This window comes from Hydra vulgaris, chromosome 09 (assembly GCF_038396675.1).
Source record: "Hydra vulgaris chromosome 09, alternate assembly HydraT2T_AEP".
In the NCBI taxonomy this organism is placed as follows: domain Eukaryota; kingdom Metazoa; phylum Cnidaria; class Hydrozoa; order Anthoathecata; family Hydridae; genus Hydra; species Hydra vulgaris.
This window is the reverse complement of record NC_088928.1, coordinates 50022145-50045226: the sequence shown is the minus strand read 5'-3', so window position 1 is coordinate 50045226 and position 23082 is coordinate 50022145. Positions and strand designations below refer to the sequence as shown.

Sequence of the window (23082 nt, the reverse complement as noted above, 5' to 3'; positions counted from 1 at the left end):
GTGTGTGTGTGTGTGTGTGTGTGTGTGAGTGCAAAAACACATAGGTTAGTTAAAAATATTTGATTTTTATAGTCTTTTTACATTTAAATATACATATATAAGTCTCAAGGAAAACTCAAGAAATCAAATTATGAATTTGCAAACTGCAAACTAATACCGAATTTTTTGAGAAAACTTTAAAATCTTTACAAAACTTAAATTCTAAAATAAATCTGGATCTGATTGAGGAAGTCAGACACATGAAAAAATTACAAATCCCCAAAAAATTATATTTTTTTGAGTGAAAAATCTGGTTTTAAAAATAAAGTCTAAAAGATAAAGACAAAAAAGTCCCGCTCGATAGCAGAACTGGGAAAGTTTAAAGGTGTGTTAGTTTTTAAAAGAAATATTAAATAGAGATAAAATATACACAATTCTAGGATATATTGTATATATAAAAGAAACTAAAATAAACATAAAATATATATATAAATATATAACAAAATATTAAAACAAAAAAATTACCTGTAAATTTATTATTTTCTTCATCATATACATCTTTATAAAACGCTCTCTTTTTTTCGAATAATTCAAACGGAAATATTTCCTGTTTTATATTGTTTAACAGCAAATTCTGATCAATTTTGTCATCATTTTGAATTACTTCGTTGTCGCCTTTACTTTGCCTTTCCTTTTCAATTATTTCCTTAACTTCTTCTATTCTTTTCATATTTTCCATTTCTTCAAATTTAGCTGTTTCCCCTTTGAGTAATTGCTCCTGCATTTCAGTGATTTTAATTTCTTCCCTTTCTTTTAGTTTTTCGTTTTCTTGAATTTCCGATAGTTTTTTATTTTCCTCCTCCTGATTGAGTTGAATTTCTAACTGTTTTTCCTTTTCCCTTCTAGCTGCTTTCTCTTGGAGTAATTGCTCTTGCATTTCGTTGATTTTGCGTTCTTCTGCTTCCTGTTGCTTTTCATTTTCTTCAATTTCCAATAGTTTTTTATTATCCTCCTCCTGATTGAGTTGAATTTCTAATTGTTTTTCCTTTTCTCTTTTAGTTGTTTCCTCTTGGAGTAATTGCTCTTGCATTTCCTTGATTTTAAGTTCTTCAGCTTCTCGTTGCTTTTCATTTTCTTCAATTTCCAATAGTCTTTTATTTTCTTCCTCCTGATTGAGTTGAATTTCTAATTGTTTTTCCTTTTCTCTTCTAGCTGTTTCCTCTTGGAGTAATTGCTCCTGCATTTCAGTAATTTTAATTTCTTCCCTTTCTTTTAGTTTTTCGTTTTCTTGAATTTCCGAAAGTTTTTTATTTTCCTCCTCCTGATTGAGTTGAATTTCTAACTGTTTTTCCTTTTCTCTTTTAGCTGTTTCCTCTTGGAGTAATTGCTCTTGCATTTCCTTGATTTTAAGTTCTTCAGCTTCTCGTTGCTTTTCATATTCTTCAATTTCCAATAGTTTTTTATTTTCCTCCTTATGATTGAGTTGAATTTCTAACTGTTTTTCCTTTTCTCTTTTAGCTGTTTCCTCTTGGAGTAATTGCTCTTGCATTTCCTTGATTTTGCGTTCTTCTGCTTCCTGTTGCTTTTCATTTTCTTCAATTTCCAATAGTTTTTTATTATCCTCCTCCTGATTGAGTTGAATTTCTAATTGTTTTTCCTTTTCTCTTTTAGCTGTTTCCTCTTGGAGTAATTGCTCTTGCATTTCCTTGATTTTAAGTTCTTCAGCTTCTCGTTGCTTTTCATTTTCTTCAATTTCCAATAGTCTTTTATTTTCTTCCTCCTGATTGAGTTGAATTTCTAATTGTTTTTCCTTTTCTCTTCTAGCTGTTTCCTCTTGGAGTAATTGCTCCTGCATTTCAGTAATTTTAATTTCTTCCCTTTCTTTTAGTTTTTCGTTTTCTTGAATTTCCGAAAGTTTTTTATTTTCCTCCTCCTGATTGAGTTGAATTTCTAACTGTTTTTCCTTTTCTCTTTTAGCTGTTTCCTCTTGGAGTAATTGCTCTTGCATTTCCTTGATTTTAAGTTCTTCAGCTTCTCGTTGCTTTTCATATTCTTCAATTTCCAATAGTTTTTTATTTTCCTCCTTATGATTGAGTTGAATTTCTAACTGTTTTTCCTTTTCTCTTTTAGCTGTTTCCTCTTGGAGTAATTGCTCTTGCATTTCCTTGATTTTGCGTTCTTCTGCTTCCTGTTGCTTTTCATTTTCTTCAATTTCCAATAGTTTTTTATTATCCTCCTCCTGATTGAGTTGAATTTCTAATTGTTTTTCCTTTTCTCTTTTAGCTGTTTCCTCTTGGAAAAATTGCTCTTGCATTTCCTTGATTTTAAGTTCTTCAGCTTCTCGTTGCTTTTCATTTTCTTCAATTTCCAATAGTCTTTTATTTTCTTCCTCCTGATTGAGTTGAATTTCTAATTGTTTTTCCTTTTCTCTTCTAGCTGTTTCCTCTTGGAGTAATTGCTCCTGCGATTCAGTAATTTTAATTTCTTCCCTTTCTTTTAGTTTTTCGTTTTCTTGAATTTCCGAAAGTTTTTTATTTTCCTCCTCCTGATTGAGTTGAATTTCTAACTGTTTTTCCTTTTCTCTTTTAGCTGTTTCCTCTTGGAGTAATTGCTCTTGCATTTCCTTGATTTTAAGTTCTTCAGCTTCTCGTTGCTTTTCATATTCTTCAATTTCCAATAGTTTTTTATTTTCCTCCTTATGATTGAGTTGAATTTCTAACTGTTTTTCCTTTTCTCTTTTAGCTGTTTCCTCTTGGAGTAATTGCTCTTGCATTTCCTTGATTTTGCGTTCTTCTGCTTCCTGTTGCTTTTCATTTTCTTCAATTTCCAATAGTTTTTTATTATCCTCCTCCTGATTGAGTTGAATTTCTAATTGTTTTTCCTTTTCTCTTTTAGCTGTTTCCTCTTGGAGAAATTGCTCTTGCATTTCCTTGATTTTAAGTTCTTCAGCTTCTCGTTGCTTTTCATATTCTTCAATTTCCAATAGTTTTTTATTTTCCTCCTCTTGATTGAGTTGAATTTCTAACTGTTTTTCCTTTTCTCTTCTAGCTGCTTCCTCTTGGAGTAATTGCTCTTGCATTTCCTTGATTTTGCGTTCTTCTGCTTCCTGTTGCTTTTCATTTTCTTCAATTTCCAATAGTTTTTTATTATCCTCCTCCTGATTGAGTTGAATTTCTAATTGTTTTTCCTTTTCTCTTTTAGCTGTTTCCTCTTGGAGAAATTGCTCTTGCATTTCCTTGATTTTAGGTTCTTCAGCTTCTCGTTGCTTTTCATTTTCTTCAATTTCCAATAGTTTTTTATTATTTTCCTCCTGATTGAGTTGAATATCTAACTGTTTTTCCTTTTCTCTTCTAGCTGCTTCCTCTTGGAGTAATTGCTCTTGCATTTCCTTGATTTTGCGTTCTTCTGCTTCCTGTTGCTTTTCATTTTCTTCAATTTCCAATAGTTTTTCATTATCCTCCTCCTGATTGAGTTGAACTTCTAATTGTTTTTCCTTTTCTCTTTTAGCTGTTTCCTCTTGGAGTAATTGCTCTTGCATTTCCTTGATTTTAAGTTCTTCAGCTTCTCGTTGCTTTTCATAATCTTCAATTTCCAATAGTTTTTTATTTTCCTCCTCTTGATTGAGTTGAAGTTCTAATTGTTTTTCCTTTTCTCTTTTAGCTGTTTCCTCTTGGAGTAATTGTTCTTGCATTTCCTTGATTTTAAGTTCTTCAGCTTCTCGTTGCTTTTCATTTTCTTCAATTTCCAATAGTTTTTTATTTTCCTCCTCCTGATTGGGTTGAATTTCTAATTGTTTTTCCTTTTCTCTTTTAGCTGTTTCCTCTCGGAGTAATTGCTCCTGCATTTCCTTGATTTTAATTTCTTCCCTTTCTTTATGTTTTTTATTTTCTTGAATTTCTAATAGTATTTTACTTTCCTCCTGCTGATTGAGTTGAATTTTTAACTGTTTTTCCTTTTCTCTTCTAGCTGCTTCCTCTTGGAATAATTGCTTTTGCATTTCAGTGATTTTAAGTTCTTCCCTTTCTTTTTGTTTTTTATTTTCTTGAATTTCCAATAGTTTTTTATTTTCTTCCTCTTGATTGAGTTGATGTTTTAATTGTTTTTCCTTTTCACTTTTAGCTGCTTCCTCTTGAAGTAATTGCTCTTGCATTTTCTTGATTTTAATTCTATGTGCTTCTTGTTCTTTATGTGGTTTGATTTCTTTAAACATTGATAATTTTATTTTTTCTTCTAAATGTTGTTCTAAAAAAAAAAAGGTTTAAGTTAGTGTTTTAAAGCTGCAACAAAAGGCTTCGAACTTTTTGTCAACAAAAAACATTTTTGAGATTTTATTTTGGAGGAATTTTTATGAAATTAGAATTTTTATATAATAAGAAAAAAGGACAAGCTTATAAAAATTAATATTCATCTTTCTGCAAAGTTATTTACAAAAATTTTATTAGTAAATACTTCATAGTAAGACTTGACCATTGGTCAGCAATTGGTTGAAACTTAAAAAAATCTGTGAAAATCATAAATTTTTTTTTTGTTTTTTTTTTTTTGTTATTTCACCTCCCCAAGGCCCAGAAGGCCACTACAGATGAGGAGGCTACTTATTTGTGGTTATAACCCTCTCTCAACTCTATAACTCCGAAACACGAACCTTGACGAACAAGGCCGCTGCGCGGAGAAACAAGTTGAGCGCGGTACTACCAGGGACGTGGTGGGAATAGAACTCGGAACCTCTCGCTTATGAAGCGAGCGCTCTACCACTACACCACTACCACATAAATAAAATATTCATGCAAATATTGCAAATTTAATTCTTTTATATTATTAAAATATATATGTTTTACATAAATAATGCACTTATTTTTCTTAATACTAAAAACAAGATGAATAACAAGTTTAAAAATTCTAAGAAGAATTAAAAAAACAAAAAAACAACAAGTACTAATATTAGAGTCATATGGCAATTATAGAGTTTTTTTGAAGTATTACATTGTTTGCATACATAAAACTAAAATTTAATTTTAATATATTTAAAATTCTAAAATTTTATTTACCTTCAAATTTTTTTCTATTTTCCTCTTCATGGATTTGTTTAAGTTGTTTTTCTTCTTCGCTTGTAGCTGCTTCTTCTGGTATTAGTTGATCTTGCTTTTGTTTGATATCAACTTCCTGGACTTCTATCTTTTTTTCGATTTCTTCAAATTTGAATAAAATTAAAGCAAATGACACATTATTGTTAATAATTTACTTTCACTTGTTATGTCTTTGGTTTTAAATCAACTATATAAATTTGATTATTTCATTTATAAAAATTGATTTATTGATTTTAGACTTAAATAAGAATCTTACAAGACTTACTTGAAACATGTAGGGACTTTAAATAGTACAGGAATTTTTTTCCACGTTAAAAAATGTTTACTAGAGTACTGACCATAAAGGTTATAATATGTAAAAAGAACCTTTTGTATAATGAATTGATTAAATGTGGTTTCATAAATAAACTTTTGCTTATAAACAATAAAAACTCAAATTTATCTTTATATTAAAAAAGAATTACACAGAAATTTATGTATGGAAGCATTAAACATCTTATCTCATCACTATTCTAATTTGGTAAAGACTTGTTATAACTTTTACACACATCTATTAACTTTTTAACTCAGTGCTTTCATGTTGGAGATTAAGTAATATGAACATCTTCTGACAAAGTAATTGATACAAAGAGAGAGAAATTAATAAACTTTTTTGATATTCACTTATAAACAACATAATTAACTATCTTTAGATACTGAATAAGAAAAAGATGACTCATCCACCAGGATAAATACAACACCAGAAGTACAGCAAAAGAAAAATTTTAAACAAAAATATAAACAGGATTACTGTTAAATAAACCTGCTAAAATCTGCAAAAAAAATGAATGATAGCTAATTCAAGAACCTAAAAATTTATTCTAAACAAGTAAATATTATAAAATAATACATAAACAACTAAAATAAGCTAAAATATTTTATAATATTTAGTAATATTCTTTAAATATTATATATATATATATATATATATATATATATATTTATATACATGTACACACACACACATATACATATATATAAATATATATATATATAAATATATATATATATTTATATATATATATATACATATATATATATATATATGTATATATATATATATATATATATATATATATATATATATATATATATATATATATATATATATATATGTATGTATGTATGTATGTATGTATGTATGTATTTATGTATGTATGTATGTATGTATGTATGTATGTATGTATGTATGTATGTATGTATGTATGTATGTATGTATGTATGTATGTATGTATGTATGTGTGTATGTATGTATGTATGTATGTAAATATATATATATATATATATATATATATATATATATATATATATATATATATATATTTATATATATATAGTTCTATAGTTTATTGCATTTGGGAGTACGGAAGGAAAAAAATGATTCTTATGCCAACAAACACGTCACTTTTAATTACTTAGCAGATATTTCCAATATTATTCAAAACAAAATGTTTATAAAAATATTTATGATTATAACAGAAATTATGATAAAACTGCAATTGCTCAGCACACATGAAACAAGTAAACTGAATGACACTCGATAAGCTTGAAACGAGAGTATCAAATCTTACTTCGGTTAAAAAAGCTTTGATATAAAATACTAACTTGTGTCACTCAGTTCAGAAGGTTTACTAAAATTAGAACACATGTTTCAGCTTCGAACACAGGGTTCAGCTTTGTACATATAATGAATAGAAAGTTTTGAAGTCATTACAGTTAAAATATGTATACATATATTAAAAGTATTTAGAAAATTAAACACAACCTTAAAAAGTTTTTATTTATTTATTGTTTCAGGCCTTGTTATGAACAAAAAATGTCTAATGCTCAAGCGTAATATGTATGCTTGATAGATGATAAATATTCATGTGCATGCTAGATTATATATGTGCATGCTAGATGACAAATATGCTTGATAGATGATAAATGTTCTTGTGCATACTAGATGATAAATATTCATGTGCATGCTAGATAATATATGTGCATGCTAGATGACAAATGTGCTTGATAGATGATAAATATTCTTGTGCATGCTAGATGATATATGTGCATGCTAGATGATATACGTGTATTGCTAGATGACAAATGTGCTTGCTAGAAGATAAATAACTTTTTTTTGTAATTTTTAATCTTCTAGGGCTAGATATTAAAAAAGTTAGCTTAATAAAAATTTTCTTTTTTTAATTTTATCTGATTTTATTTTATTTGTAAATAATAAGCATACTTTACATCATTGTAATTCAAACTTTAGTAACAATGGTGTACAGTAACAATGGTGTGCAGTTTTTAAAACATTAATTTATTTATCAAACAGTTTAAAAAATATCTTTTTTAAGATATCTTTTTTTCCTTTTTTATACTTTTTTAAGTTTTTAGCATAAAAAAAAGTAGAAATATTTTACAATACAAACTTACAATGTATAAATAAATACTAATTTCTATTCGAAATATATCAAGTTAACAGTTCAAAACAATATTGAATTAACTAAACAAGAGATTTATTCTTCAAAGCGAGATCAATGCAAAGTAGTGTAAAAAAATATGATAGCGAACAATAAATAAGAAAGTCAAAATACCATTTTTAATGAACAGGTCAGAAGTAGTTGTGTCAATATAAATGTCTCACAATGTACTGCTAGACACTACTTTATAAATTTTACCAACAAAAGAATACTGCACAACAGATAAAAAATATTTTATATGTACAGTTGCCACAAACTTGAAGAGCTAAAGATCCCACTTACTAACATTATGAAGAGCACATATAATCATTGACAACATATTAAAATTTCACAAAAGCAAAAAAAAAAAAAATTTCAAAAAACAAAAAAAAAAAAAAAAAAACACTGAGCAATTTTATTTATTATAAGCCCTGTTATGATCTTCAAACCCTTCTTTGTCATTAGTAAGACAACTTGAATGGAAACAACAAACAAATTGTTTAAGAGTTTTGAAAATATCAAAACAGAATTATTTTTTATGATGGATATTTACCACAAATAATTAAAACTTGTTAATATTTTATAAAATAAAAATATTCAAATTTTTTAGTTAAAGATCAAAAGTGCCATTTTTATGAGTAGTTATTATTCTTATCAAAATGTTTGATTGTTGCTAAAATGTCTTTTTGTAATTTTATTTTATTTAATTTATGTATGTAGCAGAAATATAAGAAAAAGCTTACCAAACTGCTCTTCATTTTTGTTTTGTGCATCAATATGGTTAGAACTTTCAAACTGCCTTTCATCTTTGTTTTGTGTATCAATATGGTTAGAACCTTCAAAATGTCTTTCATCTTTGTTTTGTGGACCAATATGGTTAGAACTTTCAAACTGTTTTTCATCTATGTTTTGTGTGTTAATATGGTTAGAACTTTCAAACTGTCTTTCATATTTGTTTGGTGCATCAATATGGTTGGAGTTTTCAAAATTTATTTTTTCAATAGGCTCTCTTTCATTTAATTCTTTGTGTTGGTAATTAGTATCTTGATCATATGGCACAATTCGTTGCTGATAGAAAAAACATAAATTAAAATTAAATAAAAAACATATACACATAAAAATTTCAAAATATTAACTATGTCCTTGAACTCTACACAAAGTTTATTTAAAAAAAAAAAGCATACAATTGGCTCTAAATTCCTAAACCCATATCATTATTAATAATGATTAATATAATTCTCATCAAATTCATAATTTATTTTCACAGCACTTTTATATATGACAAAAAAACTTATGTGCAAAAACTTTATAAAATATTATCTTATTATGAATAATTATTAGTTAATAGCTTTTATTAAAAAAATAATGCTTGTCGATGATTTTGCTGATAACTAACAGATAAAATTGTTGGAATATTGCTTGATACAACAGTATTAAACATGTTGCCTAAATAGTTTTTGTTTTGTTGGAGAAAAAGCCTCCAATAATTAAATTTGGCTTGCTTATAGACACCACATCTGCAAGGTGTTGGTTTGAGACGTTTTCAAGGCAATACTAGGCTTTAAAAATGTAAAACTATTTTGCAGACTCGAACTTAATTGTCCTTAAACAACAAACAAGTATACACACCATGCAACAATGTTTCTTTCAGTGGAGAATTCAAGATATTAAAGATAAAAATACTGAATTGGTATATGTTTTTGGGATACGGATGCTTTCAAACACACTCAATGAATAACTTAATTATGTACTTAAATTTTTTCTTTGTCAGATACAGTTCAAGCTTACAAAACATAAAAGTGCTGTTTAGAGTTTATTTATTTTATGTTTTTTACAACTTAAAAATATTATATATTTTAATTTAATTTTGCCTCTAATTGTTTAATTTTTTTTTTTTTTTAATTTTTTTTTTTTAAATAATGGTGATTTATAAAAGTAAATTATTTTTTTCTTTTGTTCACTTTAGAGTAGTAGTAAGTAATTTTATAGAAAAGATCACGATTTTTAAAATTCTTTTATGTGCTATTAATATATTAACTACATAGTTGTTTTGGAGGCCATGCTTATCTATGAATAAGTCAAGTTCTCTTTAAATTTATATCATCCCAAAAGTAAACCAATATATTAAACATAAAAAGCCATCCCAACCACCTAACTATTTTAATATCTTTTACAAATATTTGTGGTCTGCGAAGCAACCTTCCATCAGTTGAATCTTACCTCTCACAAAATTCTTAGTGAGGTTAATTTTAATCCCAGAATTCTTTCTTAAGATCTCAGTGTTAATGGGTACTATCCTTTGATTCGCAAAGATTCCAATAGTCATATGCTTGGCTTGGGGGTACACGTAAGCAACAACTCACCTATTTGTTGTGAAATCAGGTTTGAATTCTTTGAACATTTCCTTTTATCTTTGTTCTTTATCGCTCTCTTTTAGATGTAATTTCTGATCAAATTAACCATGCCCTTTCTCTTTATCTGCCAATATTGTTGTTATTGATGACTTTAATGCTTATCACACTAATAGCTTGGCTCTAACGCCACTGAGCCTGCTGGCACTAAAGCCTATAACTCCTGCATTTCTCAATCTTTTACTCAGATAGTTAACTTTGTGACTTGTTTTCCTGACAACCCTAATCATTTACCTTGATTTATGTCTGGTCTCTGATCCTAGCTTGTGTTCAGTTTCTCCTTTTTCTCCTTTAGGTGGTTTTGACCATGCCATGATCTTTATAAATCTTTCATCTCATACTTCTTCTTCGAACTCATCCTATCGTTGCACTACTTACTACTACCCTAAAGCTGACTGGGATTTTCTTCAAGACGGTCCTTGAGCTGATTTCTTTTCTCTCTCAGCTGATAAATGTGCCTCCTACATAACCTCCAGGCAGGAATGGAAGCTTTTATTCCTTTTCATCGATTCCAAGTCGAGCTCCATTCTACTCCATGGTTTTTACCTACTTGTGTAGCTGCTATATCAAACTGCAACCATTTTCTAAATCTTTTTTAAAAGAATAACTCTCTTGAGAACAAACGGCTATTTGTTGCAAAAAATCAATGTAAAAAGATGCAGTCTGATGCTAAGCTCCATTTTTTTCAGTTTACTAAATCCCGTATCTTATCTAAGAAGTTAGGCTCTAGAGACTTTTAGAAAATTTTCAACAGTGTTATTAACAAGGGTAGGTCTAACATTCTATCTTTTAATCAAGGGACTGATCTTAATACCTCTCCCAAGGACAAGGCAGAACTATTTGCAAAAAACTTTTCTTCTAATTCAACTCTTGAATCTTATGGCCATTCTCTTTCCTCCATTCCAATTAAAACAGGTTAAATCATTGTTAGACATTCAAGTACTCCAGCTTCCATTGCTAAAGTCATATCTAATTAAACTCTTCTACAGCTTGTGGTCTGTACAACATTCATGTCATATTTTTACAAAAATGTTCTCCAGAACACTCTTTAATTATCTCTAAATTATTTAATAAGTGCTTAACTGAGCTTGTTTTCCTGCCAACTGGAAAATGGCAACTCTTATTCCAATTTTCAAAAACTCTGGAGAGAATTCTGACTCCTCCAATTATCGTCCAATCAGTCTTCTTTCTGTTGTTAGCAAGGACTTTGAGTCTTGGATAAACTAATTTTTCACATCTCATCTTGACTCAAATAACTTATTGTCAAACAATCAATACAGTTTTCAATCCTCTTGCTCTATGGCTGACTTGCTGACTGCTGTAATTGAAAGATTTAATTGTGCATTAGGTAGAGGCAGAGAAGCTGGATCTATTGCTCTTGACATGTCCAAAGCTTTTGACAAAGTTTGACATACTGGTTTTCTCCATAAGCTTGCTCCATAAGGTGTATTTGTGGATTGTGAATTTTAACTCCAACTAAACTCAATTATTTACAGAAAACAACTACCGCAATACTGTTGACACTCCTTTATTGATGAATGGCAACCCTCTCACTGAGCCCTGTTTTTTACGTCTTTTTTCAGTATCTTTTTATAATTTAGAACAGCATTTGTATGACTGATGGATCCAAACTATACAAAGAGATAAGTTTAAAATCAAGAAATGTAAATTCAAAAAACTTTTTTTGCCATTTCTTCTGCTACTCCTCTTAATATTTTTATTTTGAAAAATTTACAAATTGCTTTTGTTATCAAACTTTGTTTTCATATACTCATACCTACAACTGTGTCAACTGTGTCAATCATTAGTAAACGTTATGGAGAAACTGGAATTCTAAATAATTAAGGGAACAATTTTGTTTACTGGTAACTTTATTAAATAATTTTATTTACTGGTAACTTTACAAATTTAATTTTAATGGTTAATTGTGCTCTAGCTATTTTGTGCTATTGTTTTTTTCATTATCATTAACAATAATAACTTTAGTTATGTTAATTATAATTAACATAACTAAAGTTATTATTGTTAATGATAATGAAAAAAACAATAGCACAAAATAGCTAGAGCACAATTAACCATTAAAATTAAATTTGTGTCTTTATGTCTTTAACTTTTTTTAACACAGTACTTTGGAAATACTATCTGCCTCTCTCTTTTTAATGAAGGTTTATAAATAAAGAGGAGCATTATTCGAACACTGTTATTACTAAGCTCTTATGTATTTCTTAGTACCATAATTGATTATGTCTGTTAATAATAAATATTTTATGAGTTGTATACTAATTTATGATTTAATTATTCAAATTTTTATTAACTACAATTATGTTATCCAAGTTCAAATATTTTAATAAATAAAATATTTTGCTAAATTGTGATATTATCTGGCAGCGTTAAGTGGTAAGCAGCATTACTGATGTAGAGCTAGGTTGTGTTGTCTAGCTTTTTTATTATTCTGGAAACACATAATGCCTGGTAATATTTAGCTTAATAGAATGTGTACTTATATATATCTTAAGCTATGTGTTATTCGTTGTGATGTTTGTGATGTAAAGGTGTTTGTTGTGATGATTGTGATGAATTTGTTGTGATGATTGTGATGTAAAGGCTAGAGATGGTGTCTCGATAAAAATACTCATCTTGGGCAGATGTTAAATGCACCCGACTACTGTTTTGTAGAAGGTCTCCAAGGCAAAGACTTAAGGGGTAAACAGATTCTATCTGTTGACCAGCCTCACATCCCTTCTTCATCTATTAGGCTGGCAAAGATGTATTTTTAATGCATTGTTTCTAGTTTAGGATGTTGAATGCCGGATCTTCTTGACTCAATGCATGGGTTTTGCTTGTGTCTCTGTTTTTATGACTAGGCAACTCATTCTATTATCCCCTTATGAGGGTACAGCTCTAAAACTCAGTTTCATGGTTCTGAGGCCGGCTGGTAGTCAGGTTTCCCGAACTCTGTGGTAGCTCTCAGAGAGGCTGATTCCATCAACAGCTAGTGTGCATTGCGGAGGCCACATTTGGAGCCCTTTGTTATGGCTTAAGGTTTATTAGTAGTAGTGAGGCAATTGTATGGGCTATTAAACAGTGTTCTGAGTACTATCTGTGAGTCAAGTTCTTCAATCTAATTTAAAAATGAATAAAGTAACAAAAACTATAAAACACAAAAAAACATCATCATCACCAAATTCTCTAAACCTATCATTTACTAATATTCGTGGTCTTCGAAGTAACTTTTCTTCTGTTGAGTCTTATCTCTTGCAAAGTTCACCAGACCTACTTGCTCTTTGTGAGACTAATTTGAGTTCAGCTGTCTCATCTTGTGATCTTAGTGTAAATGGTTATCTTCCTTCAATTGGTAAAGACTCCAATAGTCACATGTTTGGCCTGGGCATTTACATTCGTAAGAATTCACCCATTTGTCGTGAAACTAGGCTTGAATCCACAGACTATTCTTTCATGTGCTTTTGTTTAGCACCACTTCACTCTATTGCCTTTCTCTTTGTTCTATATCGTTCTCATTCATCTCAAGACTGCACTCTTTTTGATGTTATTTCTGATCATATTGACCAAGCCCTCTCTCTTTGCCATTCAGAGTGGTGAGCATTAAAGTTGGTGACTTTAATGCTCACCACTCTGAATGGCTTGGCTCTACTGTCAGTGATTCTGCAGGCATTAAAGCCCACAACTTTTGCCTTTCTCAATCCCTAACTCAAATAGTCAACTTTGCAACTCGCTTTCCTGACAACCAGAATCATTTACCTGCTCTACTCGACCTATGTCTTGTTTCTGATCCTAGTCAGTGCTCAGTTTCTTTACATTCACCCTTAGGTGCTTCTGATCACATTTTGATCTCTCTAAAACTAATATCTCATTCTTCTTCATCACCTGAATCCCCCTATTTTCGAACCTCTTACAACTTCAGTAAAGCTGACTGGGATTCTTTCCGTGATTTTCTTCGTGATGGCCTTTGGGTAGAAATCTTTTGTCTTCCTGTCGACAAATGTGCTTCTTACATAACTTCGTGGATTCTGGCTGGCATGGAATCTTTTGTTCCCTCTTGATGATTTCAGGTCAAGCCTCACTCTCCTCCATGGTTTTCCTCACACTGTACTGCTGCAATTGCCAATCGAAACCGTTACTTCCATATTTATCAGCAAAACAATTCTCCAGAAAACAGACGCCTGTTTATTACTGCTTAAAACAATTGTAAAAAGGTTTTGTCTAACGCCAAAACCCGCTATGTCATTAAATCTCGTATCTCATCTCAAAAATTAGGTTCTCGTGACTTCTGGAGAACCTTTAATAATATCAATAATAAGGGCAAATCTTAAATTCCACCTCTCTTGTATAGTTCAGACTTTGTCACCTCACCTAAAGACAAAGCTGAATTGTTTGCTAAAAACTTTTCATCAATATCATCTCATGATTCGACTTGTTGGATTCTACCTGATATTGCCAACAAACAGGTTGATCCATTGCTTGACATTCGTATCACTCCAGCTTCTGTATCTAAAGTGATTTCTACAGCTTATGGCCCAGACAACATACCTGTTATTGTCTTGCAGAAGTGTTCTCCGGAGCTGTTGTCTATACTCTCAAAACTATTCAATAAGTGCTTATCAGAGTCTTGTTTTCCAGCCTGCTGGAAAGAGGCATCTGTTATCCCTATCTTCAAAAATTCTGGAGAGCGATCTGATTTGTCTAACTACCGTCCCATAAGTCTTCTTCCTATCATAAGCAAGGTTTTTGAATCTTTAATTAACAAACACTTAATTTCTCATCTTGAATCTAATAACTTACTTTCTGACCATCAATATGGATTTCGATCTTCTCGTTCTACAGCTGATTTGCTAACAGTAATAAACGATTGGTTTTATCGTGCATTAGATAAAGGTGGAGAGATTAAGGCCATCACTCTTGACATTTCAAAAGCTTTTGATAAAGTTTGGCATGCTGGTCTTCTCCATAAGCTTTCTTCTTATGGTGTATCTGGCAACATCTTTAAGATTATTGAATCCTTCCTTTCCAATCGTAGTATAAAAGTTATCCTCGATGGACAGCACTCTTCTTATTCTGTAACTTCAAGGGTTCCTCAAGGTTCTATCCTTGGCCCTATACTCTTTTTAATTTACATTAATGATCTTCCAGATATTCTCACATCTAAGGTGGCTTTGTTTGCTGATGATACTACCATTTATTCTTGTCGTGATAAGAAACCAACACCCTCTGATTGCTTGGAGGGGGCATTTGAGCTTGAAAAGGATCTCACTTCTGCTACAGCATGGGACTCACAGTGGCTGGTGAACTTCAATACAGATAAGACTCAATTTTTTTCAGCCAATTGTTATCGCAATAATTTAGATCTTCCTATATTTATGAATGGTGATGTACTCGATGAGTCATCTACTCTTCATCTTCTATGATTAACTCTTACTTCCAATCTTTCTTGGAAACCATATATCAAATTAGTTGCAAAATTAGCATCTGCTAAGGTTGCATCTCTTTATCGAGCTTGTCACTTTCTTACTTCAGATTCTATTCTCTATCTCTATTAATCCGGCCTTGTATGGAATACTGTTGCCATATCTGGGGCAGTTCTAATGATGCCCTTTCTCTTTTAGACAAGGTGCAAAAACGCATTGTAAACATAGTTGGACCTGCTTTTGCAGCCAACCTCCAACCATTATCACATCGTCGTAATGTTGCTTCTCTTTCTCTTTTCTACAAATACTATAATGGGCACTGCTCTAAAGAGCTTGCGTCTCTTGTGCCATCTACTAAAATTTATTCTCGTGTTACTCGTCATTCAATGAAGTCTCATCCTTTTTCTGTGACTGTTCCTAAGTGCTCCAAAAACGCTTATTCGCCATATTTTTTTTTTCTCGAACATCAGCTCTTTGGAATTCGCTTCCTTCATCTTGCTTTCCTGATTCATATAATTTGCAATCCTTTAAGTCGTGTGCTCTTCATCTTTTCTCTTTCAGTAACTTCCAACTTTAATTAGTGCCTTGTTGGAAGCAAAGATGTTTAAAAAAAAAAAAAAAAATGTTTATTGTTGATAGACAGTTCAGTTTATGATATCTATCATTAAAAGCGATTATCGTGTAGTTTCATTACTGAAACTCACTGCCTCTAATCATTCATTAAAATTTAAGACAACTTTTTGCAACAATAAAAATACAATTGATATTGTATATTTTACATTTTGTCTTCAGGATGAGAAAGATTTGCTTTTTTATGTAAAAAATTTAGTTTGTTTTTAAAGTTGATGAATATTCATTAATATGATATTATAATAAAACAAGGTATGTCATTACACAAATTTTACTTGCTGTGTTTACAAATGTACTTATTTTATGCACAACTATTCTTTTACTATTAAACGCCAGATTTTTATATAAAAAATTTAACTAAGCCAATTTTGTTAGTGGAATCCCAGTTATTCTTACAGGTTTTTTAAACAGAATTTAAATTTTTTTGAGTCACATTTAATATAATGATCAAAATTTAATCCTATTATATAACTATTGTGTAGAGCTAGGGTGTTAAACTAGCTAAATATAACTTGCAGTGTGTGTAGAGCTAGGCTGTTATATTATCTGACTATTTTAATTATTTATTCCTTATTATTTTAAGTCAATCAAAAATATATAAAATTATGCTTATATAATTCTTTGCAAGGTCATCACAGATAGCGGTCGTGTTTGTTTAACCGTTGAAAAAAAGGAAATAAAGAAAGAAAATCTAAAACTGTGTTAATTGTCAATTGTCAAAATAAAGAATCTAAAAATATCAAAAGAAAATGAAGAGTAAAAAAAAAAAGTCATATTATAAACAAAGAAACACTTAAAAAGTAAATACTCAAAATTAACACTTTAAAAAAACTAATAAAAGAAAATTCGAACATCGATTTGTACTAAGTCGCAACCAACTTTTCAACACCTTTTTTTTCACCGAAAATAACAAAAGGTTTTTATTATTATTATTATTATTATTTTGTAGAAGTTTTTGTGCTTGCATTTTTATTTTGTAGTTTTTGCTTTCATTTTGTAGTTTTTGTGTTTTGTCTTTTCGTTTGCGTAAAGTTTGTAATTATTTGTGCTGTTGTTGCTAATTATTTTTGTTGTTCGCTGTTTTTCTATTTTACTAATTTTTCTACACCTTTCTTTTTTTCAGCAAAATAACTAAAGATTGTTTTTATTTTCAATTTGATTTTTTAATTTAATGTAGAAGTTTTTGTGTTTGCATTTTCATTTTGTAGTTTTTGTGTTTTGCCTTTTCGTATACATAAAGTTTGTTTTTATTTGTGCTGTTTTGCTAATTGTTTTATTTTTGTTTGATGTCATTATTAATTGAGTGTTTTCATTTTTTGTCTTGATATTTAATTATTACAGCTTTATCGTTATTATTATTATTTTTAAATTAATTTAATTTACACAAGCTTATATTTATTTATTTTTTTGTTTGTTTATTTTAATTAGGTGTCACTCCAATGACTAGTTTTTAACTATATGAGTGACACCTAACCTAATTTTGTAAAATTATAAAAAACTTGTAATTTTTCAATTTTTGGTTGAATAAATGAATTAATAATTTAAGATGATAATTTTTTTTTTTTTTTTTTTTTTTTTTTTGGCAGGCTTTGTACATAAACAGCATAACATTTATTAATAAGGCATGAAATAATCACATACTCAGAGACGCTTCTTATAACCTGCTGTTATCTAATTCATAAAAAATTTATTAATATGTGCAATAAATTCTTAAAAATTGATTTTGAACATTTTAACACAAACTGGGTAAATGGATTCTTTGCAGCTTTCTCACCTCAGATTTCCACTCGTTTATGTGCCAATTGCTATTTTACTGCCATCTGAATGTAACCACCATCTTTACCACATAATGAATGTTACCACCATCCAAAGAGCAAAAGAAAGAATGCATAGAAGTCAGTTAAATTAAATTGGTACAAAGAAAAGGTTTCGAAGCAGGAATTGATGAAAGTCTTTGTGTGCAAAATAACAGAGCTTTACCTCACTTTCTGATTTACCATTTAGTTAAATGTCACTAAGTGTGACACTTCTTGACGTATGTCAATTAACAATTATCACTGTTGCAATCATGGTAAAGATTTTATAAAATGTAGTTTTTAATACAACAGATAAAAATGATCATACCAAAATATGCATCAGTGTTTTCTTTGAAAAAATATTAAAAGTATTTTTCTTAAACAGTTCAATTTGTATATCTTTTTATATAAATCTATAAGGAGTGCAAAACTAATGAAGACTTTTAATAACTTTTTTTTAAGGCTTAATTCAACTAATTCGAACAGACACAAAGTAATGCTATAATGAAATTCCTAAAGTATTATCAAGTGACTTTTAGTATGGAAATAATAATATTTTAAATGGAAAAGGAGCCATTGATGGGGAAGGTGAAATGCAAGACATGTTATTACTCAAAATGTGTAAAAGTTTTATGAAGCCATTTGCAACAACTCAACTGTAAATTTGATATACTTTATGAAATGATGAAATCCATCAACATTATAGTCAGCTATTTTTTATAAGCAGAAAAGATTGAATTCATACAACATCTTTATTTCTGGAAAGTTGAGAATTTTTGGCATAAAAAAAATGTTATCATTAGCACACGACTAACACAACAATGATTGCTAATTAATTTAATTGACTTGAAAAAAGGATTTAAGCCAGCTTAAAATTAGAAATAAAACCATCTTTTTAAAACATCAACAGTGCTGATTGTTATATAATAATCTAAACTAATTAAATTTATAAACTTAATTAAAAAATAACATAGCTTACTTGATGATACTCATCTTGTGTTTCTATTCCTAAAAACAAAAGCCAGTATAATAGTATAAAAACAGTATAAAAACAAAATTAACAATTGGTTACATTTAAATTAAGTCTTTACTTAAATATGGTATAAAATCAAAAGTAATAATAATGGCAACTTTTTAGAAGAGAAAAAAAAACTCGTATGATTATAAGTATTGTTAGTGTGAATATTGTGTTATTATTGAAGTAACTAGTTATGTTGTTAGTGTAAATATCATGTAGTTATTGAAGTAATTAGTTCTGTTGAAAATGTGAATATTGTGCAATTATTGAATTAACTAGTTCTTCTGTGTTCTGAATCTTCAATTTACCACAATTGAATGTTGTATGCCTTATTTATTTATAGCTATTATTTACTGAATAATTAATTCTCTTTGTATATTGCATAGCTAGTAAGTAGTAATGAAGTTATTTTAGTAGAAAAATACTACAAGCTCAATAACTACTTTAATCTACTTTTAATGCATATCTACTTTAATGCATATCTAATGCATATTTTATGCATATCTACTTTAATGCATATCTAATGCATATTTTATGCATACTTTATGCATGTCTACTTTAATGCATATCTAATGCATATTTTATGCATATCTACTTTAATGCATATCTAATCCATATTTTATGCATATCTACTTTAATGCATATCTAATGCATATTTTATGCATATTTTATGCATATCTACTTTAATGCATATCTACTTTAATGCATATCACTTTTAATGCATATCTACTTTTATAACTGCTTTAATGCATATCTACTTTACATATAACTATATAATATCTACTTTACATATAACTATATAATATCTACTTTACATATAATTATATAATATCTACTTTACATATAATTATATAATATCTACTTTACATATAATTATATAATATCTACTTTACATATAATTATATAATATCTACTTTACATATAATTATAAAATATCTACTTTACATATAATTATATAATATCTACTTTACATATAATTATATAATATCTACTTTACATATAATTATAAAACTCCTTTGAATAGTTGAGTAGTTAGAAAATTGACAAAAAAATAAAATGATTTGTATCAAACAAATGAAGATATCTTTTATAGCCCTAAAAAACTTTTGCATGGAAGAACCCAGACCTGTTTTGGTACCATAAGAGTGGTATGGAAGCCCAAAAATATTTATCACTTGTTGTTTTTCTTTTGCTTATTAAAAATAGAAAAAAACGTTTTGATTTTAAATCTACTGCATTTGAAACCGAAACTTTTTTTCTATTTTTAATAAAAATAATTAAATTTCTGTTAATTTTTAGTTCATTTTTTGTTCAGGACAAAACAATGAACTAAAAAGTAGTTATACGCCATAACATGTTTAGCATTTAAAACTATTATTTGGTTACTAACCAAATATTAGATTTTAAAAAAAGAACTAAAACTTATTACAAAACTCAATTTAGGAGGATTCCATGCAAAAACATCAGGGACATGCAACCCTTAGTCTCAGATTTTGCTGATTTTTACACCACTTCAATATTTTAATAAGTTATGAACATCCCCAAATTTCCATATTCTAATTTAAATGGTTTCTAAGATATAACTATTTAAACTTTGCCACAAACCAACAAAAATCTGCCATTTTAATAAAGGGTTTTGGTTTTTACTTCTGCTCTGTGTGCAATGGAAAGCTGTATGCTTACATATTTCGAGGCAAGGAACCCAATAAAACAATTTAAAAAAAAAGATGTTCTAAATAGTTTAGCTAGAGTTGTTACAAAGAATTGGATAGTGTTCTTTTCCTAAGTATACAAAAAAACATGGTCAAATTTACTTAATTTGTTACTTATAAAACAGGAATCACGCCTTCCCAGAAAGCATGTGTGGTCGCACATCTTGTTTGTTCATGTTTAAAATAAATGTTTTAGAAAACTTGACCATATAAAAATGTTTTAGAAAATATTTTTATATGGTAAGCATTTAAAAAAAATAAAGCTATATGAAACTACAGAGAATAAACAGCAATACTCAAAGAAATTTTTTGTCTATTTATGATATTTATTTGTTATATATATATATATATATATATATATATATATATATATATATATATATATATATATATATATATATATATATATACACACATATATATATATATACACACATATATATATATATACATATATACAACCCTCGGAATTAGGAAAAATGAGGTCGGCAATAGTTTGCCAACCTCAATCTTTTTGAGGTCGGCATCAGATCGGCAATAATTATTTTATACGAAGGTGTGACCATAAAACATAAAAGGAGGTCGGCAATTTTTTGCTGACCTCAAACACTTGCAGGTCGGCAGTTAATTCCTAATTCCGAGGGTTGTATATATATATATATATATACATATATATATACATATATATATATATATATATACATACATATATATATATACATATATATATACATATATATATACATATATATATACATATATATATATAAATATATATATAAATATATATATATATATATATATATATTTACATATGTAAATTATGTTAGTGTATTTTACAAATAGAGTGCTTAATGTTCTTAAAGAACAGAGCAATAATAAATTAGTAAAACACACTTATCTAACTTTTTTCTTCAACTTGAAGTTTCACCATTGCTGGATCATTAGGAAGAGTTTCTAAATCTCAAAAAAAATTCAATTTATAGAAAAAAATATTTTACAGGAAGTTATAATAATAATTTATAACTTCCTGTAAAATATTTTTTCTATAAATTGAATTTTTTTTGTGATTTAGTAACTCTTTCTGATGATCCAGCAATGGTGAAACTTCAAGTTGAAGAAAAAAGTTAGATAAGTGTTTTTTACTAATTTATATATTTATATATATACTTTCATTGGATTATTAAAATAGTACATTAAAACCCTGATATTAGTACATATAAACTCTTTATTTCCTGATGAACTATTGTTATTGGCGATGCTCCAAAAGCTTGTGAGCTAGTGCATGGTTAATTTACTGAATTTTTTTAATGAAATTTTTAGGAGCCTATTTAAAATTATTTTTTAAGTTTTTAAATACATTTTTTCAAACAGAGCAATTGTTATGTTCATTATCTCTAGTAATTTGTATTAATATTGGAAAATGGACAATAAAAAGGAAACAATTTCAGACAGGCATCAAATGTTGTAAACACATTTATAAAAAAAACCATGCTATTTTTTTATTCAATTTTTTCTGCATTACAAAATTTATTAATTTATTGCAATGTAATAAGAGGTCAGCTTAAATAAGAAAAAATCAGATAAGAATTAGATATGAGAGAAAAAAAAATGAGTACAAAACCATTAAAAAATCATTAGAAAATGTTCAATCATGGAAACACGATTTTCTTGGTCAAGAAGTTATAAAAGTTAACATTATCATAAAAATATGGTGGAAACTTTGCCCCAAGCATAAAAACATCATTCAAATTAAAACTTTAATATTGGGGTCTGCTAGAAATTCTTTAAATTCTTTTTCAAACAAAACTAATGTTGTAACTCGTCATCAGGTTTAATGTTTTTAATATATAGCACATCTAAAAAGTAAACAAGAATGTAATCTTACTTATTTTACTTATCTTCCAGGTTATGAGGCATTTACCGACAAAATAACAAAAAATGGCTAAACGATCAGACAAATTTAGTAACTCTTCTACTTCAAGTGTGATAAATAAGTCTGAGAGCCCAATAACTGACGACAATAACTCAATAAAACAATCAACTATTAAAGCATATTTAAAACCCTTCATTGTTTGCTAGTACCAAATGTACTAGCAAACAATGAAGGGTATCGTAAGGAAACAAGGGCAAAAACAGAGGAGCTCTTAAGGAAATTTACAAACTATACCCTCCTATGCAAAATCAGTGCTTATCTGGATTTGCTTGATGCAATGAGTCCTTTGTCGCTTTTCTTTGAAAGAAATGTTTTGTTGGCTTTCAAAGTTGATCCACAAATTGCCCTGACAATAACTCAGTTGACTGCACTGGCTGTATAGGAAGCTGGCAAAGTATATAGTAGCTCTGCAAGAAAATTTGTCGTTAAAAAAGAAGTTGGTCTTGTTATAATTGAATCTGAAAATAATTGCTGGTGACAAAAAAAAGAAATATGTTGCCATCAAATTTGATGACATGATAAATACAAAACACGAGTATGTTGAAAGAGCTTTGGAGCTACAAAAAGATTGCATAAACGTATTGATACTTTTAACTAATAGTCGATTTGCAAC

At 28.7% G+C, this 23082-nt stretch overlaps 1 protein-coding gene across 2 annotated transcripts in view; it reads right to left on the bottom strand.

Annotated features, from left to right (window-relative positions):
• Positions 1-23082, bottom strand: part of LOC100203926 (reticulocyte-binding protein homolog 2b) — an 80225-nt gene that overhangs the window by 51358 nt on the left and 5785 nt on the right. For both annotated transcript variants that reach the window (XM_065805983.1, XM_065805984.1), the window contains exons 2-5: positions 18783-18811; positions 8287-8611; positions 5025-5165; positions 505-4221 (exon numbers count right to left, since the gene is read on the bottom strand). In XM_065805983.1, the coding sequence (XP_065662055.1) occupies positions 505-4221; positions 5025-5165; positions 8287-8611; positions 18783-18811 (4212 nt within the window). The remainder of the gene's footprint in view (positions 1-504; positions 4222-5024; positions 5166-8286; positions 8612-18782; positions 18812-23082) is intronic.